At 33.3% G+C, this 18,286-nt stretch overlaps 1 protein-coding gene across 1 annotated transcript in view; it reads left to right on the plus strand.

Annotated features, from left to right (window-relative positions):
* Galntl6 (polypeptide N-acetylgalactosaminyltransferase like 6) overlaps nucleotides 1-18,286 on the plus strand; it is an 837,540-nt gene that overhangs the window by 365,729 nt on the left and 453,525 nt on the right. Inside the window, exon 4 of the mRNA XM_048330738.1 lies at nucleotides 4,420-4,586. Within this exon, the coding sequence (XP_048186695.1) occupies nucleotides 4,420-4,586 (167 nt within the window). The remainder of the gene's footprint in view (nucleotides 1-4,419; nucleotides 4,587-18,286) is intronic.

Consider the following 18,286-nt stretch of genomic DNA (forward strand, 5'->3'; position numbering starts at 1 on the left):
AAGAAATCTGTGGAAATTATTGCTTTACTATTTTCTGTAAAGTTATTGTTTTACTAATTTCTATAAAAGAGAATTTAGCTGTTAATCACACACTTAAAATATTTTATTATGTTTTATTTTTATGGTTCAAATTTAATCACCTATGATAAATTTCATCCATATTCCACAGAGGTAGAATTTGCTGTTATTCCCTATTCCTCTCCAGCTAACAGTCTAAAGTCTAGTTATATATTGATCGCCTCAAATTCCAGTCACTTTTCAAGACACTATAGTGCTATCAATTTTTTCTTGCCAAAGTAACTAATGATTTCCAACTTGCCAAAGTCCAATAATGGTACAATCTATCTTGTGAAATTTTACAGAGTCACAGGACACTTTGGCCCTACTCTTATTTTTAAAGTACTCTTGTTTGTTTCACGAAATAAAATTTTGCTTTCTCTCACCCTATCTCTTCAGTTCACTTTGTGACACGGTTCTTATCTGATGCCCAGTTGAGGACCTTCTATCCTTTCTTATTTTTATTCATATTCTCTTTGCTGATGTAATTCAGCAATGCTTATTAATTCTCTCTGTAAAATGTACTCCCCAAATAGGGTCTTGAATGCTAGCATTTCTAAGGTCAGCTACATCCACTTCGAACTCCTAATGGGTTCCCTACTATGTCATCCCACTGGATCCAATGCAGTGAACAATTGTGAGTCTTGAGAACTAAGGTAGAAGACTTCACCTTTTTTGAAGTATTATTAAAAAAAAACTCCTCATTACACAAGAAAAGTAACATCTTATGAAATACCAGCATCAGCTCTATATTGTGACCCCTGCTGTCTCTGATCTCCTACACAGTACATATTATTTCTACTATCTTTTATGATACACAAAGCCACACCACGAATACAAATTCCTTTGTTCCTTAGTAAATACATGAAATACATTACATTAAATTGTGAATCACATTAACACTGTAAATGTTAATGTGTGTAAAATATTCTTTAAAAAAGAGGTAACCAAATAAACAAATGAACCAGTGGGTAATAAGTATGTTTATAGCGATGACCTCCCCCACTCACGCATACTCTCGCACACTCTGGCAGCCCAGACTACTTTCACAGGCCTGTCAGAGGCAAAATAAATTACTAGTTATCACTGCTTTATCAAACCCAGCTGACATGGCAAGATTAGAACTGGGGGTGGGAAAAAACTGAGTGACTAAAACCAGCCATTGAAAATTGAATATGCTGACATTAAAACAATTACTATGTAAATTGGTGCTTGGGAATGACTTACACAGATATGCTCTATAATATACTTGTCACTAGCCAGATGTCAGGCTGACATTTGATTCTGTGACTATTGGGCACAGGCCACAGAGAACTGCAGCTGAACCAAAATGATTTTCAAGAAATATTGCAATGACAAAAGGTTAAAGAAAAATAAAGAAGTTTTCTCAGCATTCCTAACATGCCTAGTTCTTTGGTAAACAAGAAAGAAATGGTTTTCTAACTCTTCTGGTTTGATCTTAAACATTCTCCAAAGGTGTGGGGGACCACCTTCAGTTCTACTGGGACCAGGTGGAAATTTTAAGAGATAGAACCCAGTAGAAGGAAGTAGAGTCATGAGGGTCCCCTTATTGGGGATAATGAAACTTCTGCCCCTTTCCTTTCTTTCTTATGGTTTCCTGCCCACCATGACATGAGCAGCGTATTAATCTACATATTCTCACCATGGAGTGGTTCACATTGATTTTATGGAAGTACTTATTTGAATAATAATACAGTAATAAGCATAATTACAGTAATTTTAACATATTCTCATAAACTTAATGTAATAATTGTCTTAAATAATCCTGCCTTTCTTACCAGGGCAAAATTGGCACATACTTGTAACCATAAATATATAGATTGTGACTGATTGACTGACTGCATGCACAAGCAGGGATTAACCCTGCACATGCTAAGAAGGTGTTCTACAACTGAACAATTCCCCTGGTGTCTTTATTCAGCTCTTCAAGGTTTCATTTTGATACATTGTCTTGATATTTAACTAACTTCTATTCTCAACCTGACAAGCATTGAAGTAAACTACACAGATGTGGATCCTTAATCAAGCCCTCACAGGCTTCGATATTTCTTGCAATGCAGGGGGACAGTCAATCTAAACCACAAATTTCGCAAATCTAAATCCTTTAGTGGCGAATCCCATCTTCTTTCTGGCGGCCCAATATTAGAATGATGGAGTAGAATTCAATCAGATGAAATAGTATTGCAAAGAGGTTGGTTTTCCTTAGAGCAAAACCTCAGATCCATGCTCTCATTAATTTCTTTTGCCAGAATCTTTTTTTCTCCTAGTCTCTTGTCTGCCCCGCTCCTGTAGCAATATGTGCACATGATCCTGTCTTCTCCAAGATTAACAATATTTGAAACTGTTCACTTTTCCTTAGAATCACTTGTAATACCCCGCATGAACTGTTTTGAACATAAGATGCATCTGTAAAGACTTCCCTAATTCTTTCAGACAAACTTAGTCATACTTCCTTCAGGCTCTTGTTGTCTAGGCACATTATGTCACTTGTCTCATTTGAGTCTAATCATTTTGTGTATAGGTCCATTGGTATGTGAGCCCTTAAGGGAAGAGACTGTAGTATATTCATTATTTTACCCTAAGTGTCTTTCACTTGTCCTTATGCTGTTCCTGTCTTCCCTCTGCCCATAACTATTTTCAGAGTGGAAGATTGACAGGTAAAAGATAAGCAACAAAAACAGCATCAGTAATAATCACGGAGGCAAATTCCTATCAAACACTTACTATACTCAGATCTAGTATTATACTGAGTGATTATCAAATTTAATTCTTCATAACATCTTATGAAGTTTATTTTTTCACTCACCTTACTCAACATAAGGAAAATAACTTTATAGACATTGAAAATGATGGTTATTTTGTACTTTCTGTTTTATTGAAAATGTTAAGTACTTGACTTCCTCCTTTGGATTTTGACATATTTTAACCACATGGTAAAAAATTGGAATTTGAATGAATGAAAGATTATGTAGAAAGGATCCTTTCACATTGTGTGTGTGTGTGTGTGTGTGTGTAGCAATAATTATTTTTTCACATATATAGAAATTGTTGGAAACATTTTAAGAGAGAGGCTTCTCTGCATATGGTTCTTTTGTGTCTGCTATTCTTAATGACTAGAAATTTACATGGTTATAAATTTATTCTGAATATCATGACCTGGTTGTTAATTTATAGATATTATTTCTAACTGTAATTCTTATTAATTGATGTGTATTTCATGTACACACAATCTTGCTTTCATGCATTCAAAATTAGTTGTTTCCTTGAAATTTTCAGTTGCATTTCCAAAACATTGTAAGTTAGATGGATAGTGCAGTATGTGTAATTATCCTGAATATTGATACATGCAAGACCCAATTATCCTGGGCCTTTGGTTTTGTTAAGAAGAACATAACGATGACCAGGTGTACTGGAATACATTCCTTCTTTTTGCTAGATCTGTGCATTTTATGTGATAGCATCTGTCTTAGAACATTCCTTTGGAAATTACTGACAGTACTATCTCCTGTATTCTTGTACCACTTACATTATCCCTAAATGATTTTCATGTTTTTACAGCAGTTTAATGCCTCCATAATGGTTTCATTGTGACAGTTTTCTCCAATCTTTTCAATGCTTTTGAAAACATTAAAATCTACTTGTTTGGTAAATATTGTTGAATATAATAGAACGTTAGAGTAAATAATTGACACAGGGATAAAATAGCTTTTTTTTGTTGCTTCCCAACAAAAATATTCAACACAAGTTTAGCAATGCAATAATGTAATAAAGTCTTAGGGTGAATCTTAGAGTAATCTTACTTTGTGGTTATATACAGTAAATTTTCATTTAGGATTAATTTATTTCATTGAAAGATTCTGGATATTTCCCCTTACGGACCCATAAATAATGTCCAACTAATGAAATACTTCAAAATGAAAAGCTGACTAATTATGCATAATTATTATAGAACTTAAAATTTCAAAACTCTTCAGGAAATCCATATAAACTTTAATCATACTATGTATCCTTAATCATATCACTTATCCTATTTTCTAAAGCAACCATAGAGAAAATTTGCATGAACTAGAGCACATTTCCACATCTTGATGGATTTGACATCCCCTGATACAGAGAGAATTAACCTGGTTGTTTCATTAACAGTGGGTACGAAAGTATGTGATTAAAAATCCATGCATGAGGAGAATAACTAGGAGAATGTCCAAGCTATAGGTGGAAAAGTATTGGACAAAGCCATATTCTCACTGCTATCTGATAATGTAATGGACAAACAAAGGTGTGAGGTGTATTATAGTTTTACATTGAACATAGCTCTTTATTTTCTTCCTCTTCCCTCTCCAGCTGTAAGCACAAGATGTACTTGGAAAGGCTGCCAAACACCAGCATCATTATCCCATTTCATAATGAAGGTTGGACTTCACTCCTGAGGACCATACACAGTATAATTAACCGAACCCCAGAGAGTCTGATAGCAGAAATCATTCTAGTAGATGACTTCAGTGATCGAGGTAAGATGCCATTAACATTTTGTCTGGCTGTTATCGCCTGCATAATAATTAAGGACTTTAAAAAAAAAGCTGAGAGTTTCTTTTTTATTTCATCTGACATCTGATTATCGAGTTTTATCTATGTTGTGAAGGAAATGTTGTCCAATTGTAAAATTAAGAAGCTACTGAAATCATTGGGGAAACTGTCAAAATTCACATTACCTGTCTGTTGTGAATTGCATCAGTGTTGGCAAAATACCTCATCTTCTACACTCAACTTCAAGACAAACATGCAAAATATATTAGGTTTATGTGAATGGTGGAATATTTAGGTGGAACTTTAAAATCTATTCTCAGTGTGATATGTTCACCAGGCTGTACTTGTCTTACTTTGCAATTCAGTTTTGTAAAAGACATAATACATATTTTTTACTTGACAAATCTTGTCAGTTTATTATATCAGATGATATGCTATAACATAAAACATCTGGTATAAGTGTGTACTAGAAAATTTGGTATGTAATTCCTAATAAAGCACAATATGATTTCTCTAAATCAGGGAAAATTTAGAGAATGGTTCCTGAGAATGGGACTTGTTTGTAAGTCATATTTGATCTACAAGAATCAATACTTCAGAGATAGGACACCTGAAACAAAACTTTCCTTCTTCTCATAACTAATGAGGTAGAAGCTATCCTAATAATATTGGTCTCAGTGTGACTATAATTTTCTTAGTTCACTCTTATTACTACATCTGTTGGGAACAATAACAGTAATGTAATTTGTTTGAGTATTATTCTTTTGTCTCAAAAGAGAGTGCATCTTGAGATCATGTGTGTTAATTAAAGTTCTGGAAATTTCATGTGCAGCAAAACAACTCTTTGATATTTTATTTCTGAATTAACTTACATTAAAAATATCAACCAGCTTCATTGGGACAATTCCACAGATGTGCACAATGCACCTTCAATAAATTCACGCCTCCATCTTATTCTCATACCTCCTGCCTCCTTCCCTGTTTTTCAAACTGTTTGGTTTCACTTTGTTGTCTTTTTGTATATACTCACATACAAACATGCACTAACACATGCACACACACATAAATATAGTACATATGTAACCTACAGTGATTCTCTTTATCCTCCATATTCATTCTTTTATCCTATGTCCTTCCATTGTCTCCCAAGCCTATCTTCTTTTATATTTATGCCCTATTATTATTATTACTATCATTCTTTTAGGCCTAGGTTCCACAATAAAACGAAAATGTACTATGTGCAGTTTTTCAAGCTTGACTTAACTCTTTTATCTTCATGGTCCTCAGTTGTACCTATGTCCCTGCAGATAATTTAATTTTGTTTTCTTTATCACTGAATAATATTCTATGGTATACGTCTGCCACATTTTCCTTATCCATTCATTGCTTGTTGGGTTTGCTGACTAATTTCAGTGTCATTATTGTGACAGAGTATGTCTCTAGCATATTGATTTATTCTTCTTCGGATATATACCCAAGCGTGCTATGGTAGGGTCATTACACAGGTCTGGTAGATTTTTGTAGAATCTCCACATTGATTTCCACATTGATTGTATAAGTTTACAATCCCACCAGCAATGATAAATGTTTTTCTCCCCCACAAAAACATTAGAATTCATTTTTTCCTTAATGATGGCCAATCTGACTGGGATAAGATGGAATGGTAGTGTAGTTTTGATTTACATTTCCTTGATGAGTAAAGGTTTTTAACATTCCCTCATATGTTTATTAGCCATCTGTTCCTCTTTTGAACACTGTCTTAATAAAAGACCTAAAACTTAGAAAAGAGGACAGGAAAACAAAGAAAAAAATCTCTGAAAATTATGTTTATAGGTAACTCCATATTTTTCGTAGTACAACAAAATTTTGTAAAAGTGAGCAAGCTGTAGAGGTTTGTGTTCATTAAAATATTTATTTAAGAGTTACCTTACATAAACAGATTATGGAATTTATATGAGCAATCTGATGTCTTTCAACATTATTCTTTTGGACTATAAACTACCAACTATTTGGTTTTAATTTCAAGGAGGCTTTTGATGTGTGTCACTAAGGTAGGTAGGTATGCATGTTACTCCCTAAGAATAAGAAACAGTATTTACAAGTGAACTTCTTAGAGTTTTAAGAAATCAATATAGGGGCTGGGGATATAGCCTAGTGGCAAGAGTGCCTGCCTCCGATACACGAGGCCCTAGGTTCGATTCCCCAGCACCACATATACAGAAAACGGCCAGAAGCGGCTCTGTGGCTCAAGTGGCAGGGTGCTAGCCTTGAGCGGAAAGAAGCCAGGGACAGTGCTCAGGCCCTGAGTCCAAGGCCCAGGACTGGCCAAAAAAAAAAAAAAAAAAAAAAAAAAATTCAATATAGGACTAGCATGTGGCTCAGGTGTTGATCCACTTGTCTAGCAAGCTCCAAGTTTTAGTTCAAACTCAGTTCTGTCTGTCAAAAAAGCAAAAATATCAACTTCAATGAATGTTTAATTTTTATTTGTGAATAACCAAAACCACATATTTCAAAGCACCCATTTATTAGCTAAAAACAAGCACATGTTTTGTTTATAAATGTAGCCATTATTTTTAAAACATTTAAAAGAAAGTAAAGCTCAAGGACCATACATAGATCAGCAAGTGAATGAATGGTCTTTTTGGTTGACTGCTTCCAGGAGAAATAAAGCAGTATATCTTTGGATAATTTTCTACATAATTAACTTTGCCTTGGTAAACTATTTTTAATAGCAGAATTTTCACCAAGGAGTAATATAATGAGAAGCATTTGGTAACAAAAAAAATTGTTGTTTGTGGAATGTTGTTTGCTGAAAAGGACTCAAGGGCATTTTCCTATAAAAGGAGAGAAAATAATAGCACTAACTTATTTCTTGGCTTCAACTCATTGTCAGCTTTAATATGATAATATTTTAAATAAAGTACCGCAATATGTAACATTACCTTGGAAATAAGTGGATTTTCAATGTAATGGCATTAGCAAAGAGAGTCAAAAATTTTAAAAAGTTTTATTTAAGTTTGTAATGGTTTTCATCCTTCCTATCAAATATTTTAAAGAATTATCACAATTTTAATCTTGAGTAAAAATTTTCATCTAGATATTCTATTCCTGGAATAGAAATGAAGTTGAAGTTATTTCATAATGAAATGCAAAAGTAAATTTTGAAAGAAGTAAAATTATAAAATGAGTTGGTGTATATTAGGTCTTACATGAGTCTAAGGTGTACTACTCCAACTTTCTGAATTATGAAAGATATCAAGAATTAACAAAATGACCACTCGGATAATCCCAATACTTGTTATTAACTGCGTAACAGTGGGGAACTACTCTCAGAATCAGCATTTTTATCAGAAGGGGGATCATGAAGTGATTTCCTATAAAGAAGTTAAGGTGGATGGCCATCACAGATGGTGAAGAAATTTTTCATGGCATAGAAGAAGAGGAACTGCTCTTGCTATTGGTTTCTACAAAGTACTCACTACTATAATTACCATAATTTTATGAGATCCTTTGAATGTCATCAAATCCACTTCACAAGGATCTTTATCAATCTATCTATCTAACTAAAATGTATCTATCTATATCCATCTACCTTCATATTTGTCTTTCTACCCATTGAAACATCTATCTGTCCAACAATCCATCTTTACATCTCCAGAAGCAGCCAATTACAGGATACACTATGGCTGACCATGGTAATTCATAATGTATTTGGAAAGTTAGAAGTATTTAAAGTGATCATACTACTGACACACTACAATACACATTGAAATAAAATAAAATTTACATAAATTAATGAGAAAGAGATAATATCACCTACCTAAAGTACATTAGTAGACTTACATGTGTTTAACAGAGTCTTCTACAAAAATTATTTTCAGTATCAAAAGAGAATACAAGATATTCCATGCCAGCTTTCATTCACAGGTTTCTAAGTCAAAGAAACTATTTCTTCTCCAGATTCAGACACATCTATATATTTGGGCTGTTAGTACTATAGCTAAATTATACATTTTTGGTAAATCCAGAAATCATAACCTTATGATGCATAAAGTGTTTTTGCTAACTCTCTAAAAAAAACACACAACTAATAGGCAAATTTAAAGAGCAGAAACTATAACCCCTCTGTACATCACTAGGACAATAAATAAGTAATGTTTCAAAAGAATAAAATTATTCACTTGTTTTGCAAAAACAAAAATAAAGAGCAGAACAAGAAAGGCCATCTCTTGGGTTTCTTTATAAAATTATTTCTACAGTGCTATGCTTTAAACTTATTTTTAGAAATACATTCCAATCCCAATTCCATTCAGTAAATAACAACAACTTTGTACTCTACCTCTTCCAGATATTTTGCAATATCCTTCAGGCAAAAGCAATAACATTTTCACAATACTTAATCAAAATTTCTGCTTTATATTTTATGTCCTCTAGGCCAATAAAATACCTACACAAACCACAAAAAAGAAAGAAAGCATATAGTTTAGCTATATTAACACATGTGTGATATCTTTTGTACTTCTAAACAATACAAGAGATAAAGTAAGTTGCAAATTGTTATTAATCAAAATATTAAATTTTGTAATTATAAAATAATTCAAATTATTACCAACTGACTTCTTAAAAGTCTTCCTCCATAAGATTTATTTAATTCATTGAAATTTTTAAGGATGCTTTTTCTAAAACAATTTTGGTAAACACAATATGGTTTTATTTCTAGAAAATAAGCCTACCATCTCTAACAACATGAAAGTATAAGCCTTCAGGTAAGTTCACAACAACCACCACTGTGTTTTTGCTGTTAGAAGCTTACCAAAGTTAATGTGTGACTTTTCTCCCCCCAGTAAGCTCTTAGAAATACATTTAACAACTTAACTTGAGGCCTATAACAAGGTTTCATCATGACTTTAAAGCAGGACTAATCCTGGGCTTATCTCCAAATTCCAGGCAACCTTAACAGCATCCACATGGAAACTGTTGAAATGTGTGAAATAAGCTGGAGCTTAACCTTAGAGATAGGGTATATTTGAACCTGACAATTCCCTAAACTTTTGATGCTTTTGATGAATGCAAGTCAAAATCGAGGAGGGTCACATAAGAATTACTGACATACTTTATTAGCATAATGCACACGTGGAAGCTGTACCAAGGTGCATGCACATGCGCGTGCGCGCACACCCCCCACACACACACTGTCACATGTTCCTGCCCATGTTTATTTCCACCTTTTTTTGGTCAAGAAAGGTAAATAGCTAACATTTGCCTTTCACAAACATTATTATTCTACATTATTTTTCTAGTGAGTAAAACCAGACACTTGAACTTTCTTCCCAAGATGATAATGTCAGCAATCTAAAAGAAATTCAACTTCATTTACTTTGCATAGCATGGAAATTGCTACTCATTCAAGTTGTGGTATAATCTGAAGCCTGCTAGAATGCAAGATCTCAGGCCTCCTTCAAAGGGATCAGAACTTTCATTTCAACAAGACCAATGTTTTCAAAAACAAAAGTATGAATTTCAATACTGGGATTGAAGTTTCAATGATAATATGGAATTATAAAATCATAGCTTCAAAAAATTCCCTGCTTCTGAAATATATATATGTATATATATATATATATTCAACAAAGCTTCCTGCTTATTTGTGATATTTACGCTATGAATACAAGATCAGATTTAGAAATGTTTAAATTATGATATTCTAGGCCACATTTGTTCTTATATTAGTTTGATAGACATTGGTATTTTCATTACGTTATACACATTTGCTTTGTCTTCTTAGGGAGGTACTTACAACATATTTTATATAATTTCAGATTTCTATTAATAATTCCCTGGAAATGTTTTCTTCTTGAATAGTAACTGTCAGCATTTTTAGGACCAGTTTGCTTTGGAATCTAAACAATTTTGTTTTTCTAAGTTGAGATAGAAGGAAAATTACATATACACATCTGCAGGGTATATATGTGCTATATATGTACTATAAGTATGCGTACTAAATATAGGTACTAAATATAGATAATATATAGTTTATATATTATATTCATATGTGTGATAGAAAATGCAAAAATGTATACTGAAACAATAACAAAGCTGTTTCTGTAAAATCCATATTACCATAAAAAAACTCGTAGACCCTTCACATGGGTAAAAGTGGCTATAAATCTCAAAAATTGCAGGAATATTTTAAATGATTTCATAAGTGATAATGATGAGGCTCTGATTTCAATTTCATCCAAATTTTCTCCAAATACACATTAAGGGAAAGTTTCTGTAAGCTGACAAATCAGTTTGCACAAGTTTTACAACTATTCAATTTTGGAAGATATTATCAATGGAAAAAGGTTGTAAACTAGATGAAGAATGGTTGTGCATTTCTATTTTATATGATACAATGCTAACACTAAAGTGCATATAAAGATCCTGCGATGACAGTCAACAAAAATGTTTTAGTGCTAGTATTCCATCAGATATTGCAGTAGACCAAGAGACAAGCAATGCTTATGTCTCAGATTTATTGAGAGTGCCAATCTTGAAATTGTTTAGATTTTATGTTCCCTTGTGAAATTGTGAAATACAATATCAAACTAAATACTAACTAGTAAGTAGTATGGACAAATGTTATGAAAGGCATTCCCTGTTTCTCTTTAGAAAGTCAGCAACATCTGCTGAAGAACTAAAAGATAGCTTTTTCAATTTCTGCTATTGTTTGTGGATTAATACTGTTGAAAAGTTGGTAAAACAAGTCTAAAAACATCAATTACTGTACACGCATTGTAAAGGAATGTGAGACATAGCATGACGCTGTGTTTATGGTCTTAAGTACAAGTGTGAAGCAGGAATATGGTCTAAAGAAAATGGGCTACAATTATAGAGGAGTAACATTTTGAATAGTTAGAAAATATGAAATGCATAAAGTCTTTTCATTTGTAAAAGATGAGTGCCATCTACCAGTGCAAAATCTTCTCTGAGTAGACACTGTGATAAGTACTTTCTAAGGGACATTCTTTCTCATACTGTGCAGATGTTTATATAAACAACAATAAGGAAGCAAGGCCATTTGTATTTATAACTCTTTCTTGTCTTTTTTTATTCTTCCAAAGTACAAACATACAAAACCTCTCACATTTTTAGGAATATGCCTGAGAGGGACACCCACACATACAATCTCCATGATGGTGCCAGAGTGTTTTATTTATTCTGGCAGAAACCTATTGGAAACAGGTGCTCAATTTCCAAATTTGAATAAAGGGTCTTGACACACTACAAAGCATATGATTTTCCTAATGAAGTACTATATCAATTTGCCTTTAAAACCCTGGCATTGACTATCAGAAACTGTGATATTTCCTTGTGGAGATGGTATTATTCTGTTATAAAGAAAGTAAAATATATCTCAACCTGAAGTTATTTTTAGTTTTAGCCATTTTATGTTTTATATTTTACTTACATAGATATGTATTGTGAAACTGTCATGTGCATAGACATTTTAATATAGCTAATTTTTAACAGTTGAAATACTCTAATGTGAGTTGTTTGAAAATATCTTGTCTCACAATGGAATACATTTGGCTAGTCTTCACACAAATATAAATATTTGGAAAGATAAGTGGTAGAATGATGTAACACGCTGGGAAACTATAATTTAAATTTACCTTTGTACTCAAGTTTATATATTATATATCTAGCTTGTAATACATCTCATGTTATATAGCACATCTAACATTATAGTAAATTTCATAAACTGAAAATTCTTTTTCCTCTTGTCTTAAAAAAGCACTTTTGTACTTGAATAAAATATGTAAGTATGTCATTCAATTGTTGCTTAAATAATACACCATATAGAAAATATCTATAATTTTAGATACTTTGAGGGTAATAAATAGTTCTATCTGCTGTATGAATGCGTAGCTTTTAATTTTAAGGATTTCAATTTGAAGACATGATAAATCTCATCTGGTTTTCTCCCTTCTAACCAACATTATCTTCTGTAGTTTTGTTTACTGTGTGTTTTAAATATTGAAATACTGTTTTGTACAGACATTAATTTTAGGCTTTGGGAGTCATTGATTGTCAAATTGACTAACAATTTGAGGTATTTCTCTCTCTCTCTCTCTCTCTCTCTCTCTCTCTCTCTCTCTCTCTCTCTCTCTCTCTCTTTCTCTCTCTCTCTTTTTTTTGCCAGTCATGGGGCTTGGACTCAGGGCCTGAGCACTGTCCCTGGCTTCTTTTTGCTCAAGGCTAGTACTCTGCCACTTGAGCCATAGTGCCACTTCGGGACTTTTCTATATATGTGGTGCTGAGGAATCCAACCCAGGACTTCATGCATACGAGGCAAGCACTCTTGCCTCTAGGCCATATTCCCAGCCCAATGTGAAGCATTTCAACTTCAATAATCAAGTACTGCAAAAATCTATCTCAGGGTTGAAAATATATCATATTTTAAACCAGTTTATATTTTATTAAATTTTTTTTCTTTATTGTTAAATTATGGTACAGAGGGGTTACAGATTCATATGTAAGGCAGTGAGTACATTTCTTGTTCAACTTGTTACCACCTCCCTCATTTCCCCACTCCTCATCCCCATTTTCCTCTCCCCCCAAGATTTGTTCAGTTGGTTTATCAGTTGGTTTACACCAAATGGTTTTGTAAGTATTTCTTTTGGAATGGTTTGTCCTTTGTCTCTCTATTTTGATATTTTAAACCAGTTCTTGTAAAGATAGACAATAGAATCAGATGGTACATAGGGCAACCTGGCTTGCCAGTTTCTTTTTCTGGAGGAAGATTCTAGCATGGTTAAATTATTATGGGCTCAGCATAAAAAAAAAATACCTGATTCTAGGAAGGAAGGAAGGAAGGAAGGAAGGAAGGAAGGAAGGAAGGAAGGAAGGAAGGAAGGAAGGAAGGAAGGAAGGAAGGAAGGGAGAGAGGGAAAGAGGAGGAGTGAGGGAGGGAAGGAGGGAGGCAGAGAGAGAGATATTGTCACAGCTCAACAGTGTCACAAAAGCATGATTTCTTCAAGAAAAATAAATTGTGCAATTCATGTTATGGAAGATTAAATCCCATTTATTCCCCTTACAGCCAGCTGTTTTGAATGGGGTGTCACTTGTGTGAAACCGTTTTGAGAATATTGGGCTTCAGATCTTGAGTAGGCATAACTTTCTCTGATGAAATAAAAGGTTATGTTTTATGATTATTTCTCCCATCCGCAAGCTTCTGCTTGGGAACTTTAATAACACAGTGTTCAGTATATCAAACAGCTCTTTTGATGTCTAAATGCCCATCTGCTCCTAATTTAAAAAAAAGCATTGCCCTGAAACAATGCATAATACTCACAAATATATCCTCTTTTATCCTGAATTATAATACTAACTTGAATGATGTACAATCTCTCAGCTTTGATGATGTTCTTATATAGTGACAAACTTAAGATTAACTCATACTTATGTAATTTATTTCTACCAAATTCCATTAATAAGAACTAAATGTTTTATCTTAACTGAGGATTAAACACATAGAAGAATGAAAGGCTGTTTAAAAGGAGGACTTTCTAGGGTATATGGTATATTTATAATCCCTTTAGATGAGTGGACAGTGGCTCAAAATGCAAATTTCTATATCTTATGCTGGATGAATTCTATGTACTGAGATACATTTTACATTAAATTCAAATACATATTTTTATGTTAGTTATGTATGCTTTCTCAACTCTGAATCTTCTCTCAGATGTCAATTGTGACAAACTGGAATGATTTCAATGACTGTCTTTAATTAATCTAACTGTACTGTAATCATATAGATGCCCTAGATAACTGGATCAAATTTACTGTTTTTGCTTTTGAATCAAGACAATAATAGAGACCATCATCTTTTTGTGTGTATACACAAATATTGGAACAGAACTATTTGTGGGAATAATAATAGCTCTTACATGAATTTTCTAGTATCCACAGTGGCCTTTCAAGACTGCAGGGGGCCAATCAGAACACTTCTCCTGGAGAAAACAGAGTTTCCAACTGGCAGAAAAGCTCTCAGAATAATAAAAACAGGCCATAAACCAGAGTTAAGTGTGTTTCCCACAACTTCACAGTCTGACATAAAGTATAATTGATGAGGTACATGAATGGATTTGGGACTGGACCTTTGTAGGTCATCTCATTTGTCTTCATTCTGGATAAAGAGATGGCCTTGTTAGGCTGCTTTGCTTCACTCAAGCAAGACCTTGCTGAGATTTCCTGGGGATGCTCTGGTGAAGATGTGTTTAGAAAAATTAGATTCATGTCCTTATTTTTCCATCTTCTTTGCCTTGCCTCTTAAAACTCAGAAGAAGCCAATGTTATAACAGGTTTTTGTTTTCATTTTAATTCTTAATTTGCAAGCTGTTAATGGCTGACAGTACCAAAAATTCTCACCTTAATGTCAAAGAACTACAAACAACTGGAAAATGCTAGTAAATGAGATCAAATCAGGTAAAAAGGACAAAAGTCATTTTCAGGGCGATAATCAGTTTCAGGTCCTATAGAGTACTGATTGTCATAAACTATAATAATTGTTAGTTACTACCAGTGGAATTATTCTTCATCACCATCATACTCTAAAGTAATACAACTTCAATTTACATAGTGTTGACTATGATTTTATTTATTTTTAACTCTTTATTGAAAATGTGATGAGCAGGGGTGTTACAGTTACATAAGGTAACAAGTACATTTGTTTTTAAATACTGTTACCCTATCCCTCATTTTCTCCTGCTTACCCCTCTTTAGTTCCCTTCCCACCCCGTGTTATAAGGTTTATATCCAACATAGTGTCAAGTGAGGGTCAGTGTTGCATTAGTTCATCTTTTGTCCTGTTGTTTCTGTGATATACTTTCCCTTCCACTATGATTTTATATCTATCTCTATCATTTGCAAATGAACTCTTTGAGGAGAAAATATATTTATTTTTCCTGTATCTAGGTCTTGGTCTAACCCATAAATTTATTATGGGTTGGATCAACGTGCATGTCTATCGGCTTATCTCTAAAAGTCATTCATCTTTTGAAAACGTAGTTTATAAAAACAGATTTTTAGAGGAATTCTCATGCTTAATTCTATTAATTAATTAATTGGGAACTTTAGCATAGAGAAAAATTCACTATGTGATGATAATAATGTTAGAAATAATGGATCTCAAAGGAACAAGCTACATTTATTTGAAATGATTATTTCCAAATAGTGTATGCTTATGATTGGTTAGGTGATTCGCATTTGAGAGCATTTTTCAAGTAAGTCTAAGTGCAGCACTAAATATTTCAAATCTAATTTGGTTTTCCTGAGAAAACCAGAGAAAAAAGAATTTTAAGAAGGTAAAACATAGTAGATTAGAAAATGATATGATAATTTACTATTATCAGAGGTCAAAAGATAAACTATACTTGGCCCCTAGAAATTTTGAAATTCAAGAATTACCCATCAATTTATATGTTAGAAATATAACATTTGTCTATTTAAAACTGAATGTAGAATACTATGGCATGGGATGGGAAGAGAAATGGTCATTGAGTGTATTTGGTTCTCTGTTATATTACATAGAAAAAAATTAGAATTTTAAGTCATGTGTAAAAGAATGTTTCCTAGTAAATTATTCCTAAACAGTGAACATAAACATGTAAAATATGAATGCACAATTGATGGACAGAATAAAATAGATAAGAGAATGGAATTGCAGATAGATAATTATATATTAAAAGATAAAGAAATTAAGTAGGTGAGTAGTTAGACAACACAAAAATTATGTTTTCTTTGAAAATAATGTTTGCAAAGTACCAAAGCAAGTACATGGCTTGTATTCCCACAAGCCTTCAAACTCTAGAAGAGAAGACATAATATTCATTTTTTACACTATTATAGAGGATAAAATAGTAGGTTCTCAGTTAATATTTCTTGAATAAGTTAAAAGATTATATGGGAAAATGAACTTTTCTCTCCATGTTTGAAACCACAAACCCTAATTCCCTTGGCACCCACAACTGCCCTTACCTTCAGCTTCAGTCTGTATCTTGGTTTCCCCCATGCCTCCTCACTGTCATTCTTATGCATAAACCTAGGAGTTTATCACCAAACCTAACAGGAGAACTCTCTAACAAGTCTGTATTGTTTGTAGTGTGTGCCTCCACAATTTAACTTTAAGTAAGGACAAAAGTTCGTGGAGTCCTGTTAAATTGATAACCTTGACAGAGACAAGAGACATTTTAAGAGTTTAAAAAGCCCAGCTGACCCACCTTTAGACACAGGATATAATTGGAGACAATTTTAGCTTCCATTAAGAGCTTTGTTAGGTACAGGCTCCACCGAAAAGCTGAGTTAAGCCTTAGAACACATTGTGTAAAGGCAGCACTTCATCTTCATTCATTTCAACTTGAACCTTTCTGGGGGAAGATCTAAATAGATAATGTGACAGCTTGTGTTTCAGTGACTGCTATACTTTATTGGAGACTTTCTGATCTTTCTCCCCTTTTAGTACTAATGAAGGTCAAAATCCCATATTCCATAGCCATATTTCTAAGAGTCATATTGAACGCTACAAATGGAAGGTTTTTTTTTTCTTATGAACGCGTTTGTATCGACCCAATTCATAGAATAAGAATACCATACGTTTTCATTTCAGCCAAACAATGGTAATTTAACTCATTTCTTATTTGGTAGATATGGCAAATATCTGTATAAATACAGACTACAAAAACAATTACAATTCATTTAAACATTTTAAGTTAAGGACTGGAAATAATCTTATTTGAAATCATTTTATTGTTGTATTTTATAGTACCTGCTTTGTAAGATATATAATATTTTTTCTGATTTCCTGTAACTTAAAAAATATATTAACCCTTTGTCACCTGAAAAAATGTAAATGAATGGAAAATAAATGAAATTCTGTTCACATACAAGATGTATTAAATTTTTTATGAAGTTATCATTAAGGAATTAGAATTCATTTCTGAGACTGAAGATTTGAATTAAAATCTCATCACTCTTACAGGAAAACAAATCCTGTTGGCATCATTGCCATGAGAGTCAAACATGTATAACCACAAGTATATATGTCTTTTCTTCAGATACATTTTGTTGTAAGAAAGAAGTGTGTGTGTGTGTGTGTGTGTGTGTGTGTGTGTGTGTGTATATGTGTGTGTGGTGAGGGGATGGGAGATTATTTATTTAGACATTTAGACATCCCGTGTTCCAATCCTCTGATTCTTGTTTCTAGCTGTTAACTCACAACAAGGCTGGCTAATTTGGTCCAGTGTCAGTCTTCGTACAAGGTGGGAAAGGGCTGCCTATGAGGATGTCAAAAGCTTCATTTCTCTGAACACCCTCACTGGTGATTAACTTGAACCTTCTGCCAAGCTCTGCTGACAGAATTGGGTTCTGAAATTGCCCAGGCCCAGCATCCTTTAGATCTGAGGAAATTTACCAAGATAATGAATGTCTCCATGGAGCTTCTGGACAGAGCAATTGTCTTGAGGAGGTACAGTACTTCTAGCTCCATAACTTATTTGTATTTCTACATATGATCTGGATGGGAACAGACTGTTATAAATGATATAAAAATGCTGATTCTGTATCTCAATAAATATGGCTTAATTAATCTCATTCAATTCTAATTTTGTAAATTATGCACACTTTCTGGCCTGAGCGACTG

The sequence above is a fragment of the Perognathus longimembris genome, chromosome 21 (assembly GCF_023159225.1).
Source record: "Perognathus longimembris pacificus isolate PPM17 chromosome 21, ASM2315922v1, whole genome shotgun sequence".
Classification (NCBI taxonomy): domain Eukaryota; kingdom Metazoa; phylum Chordata; class Mammalia; order Rodentia; family Heteromyidae; genus Perognathus; species Perognathus longimembris.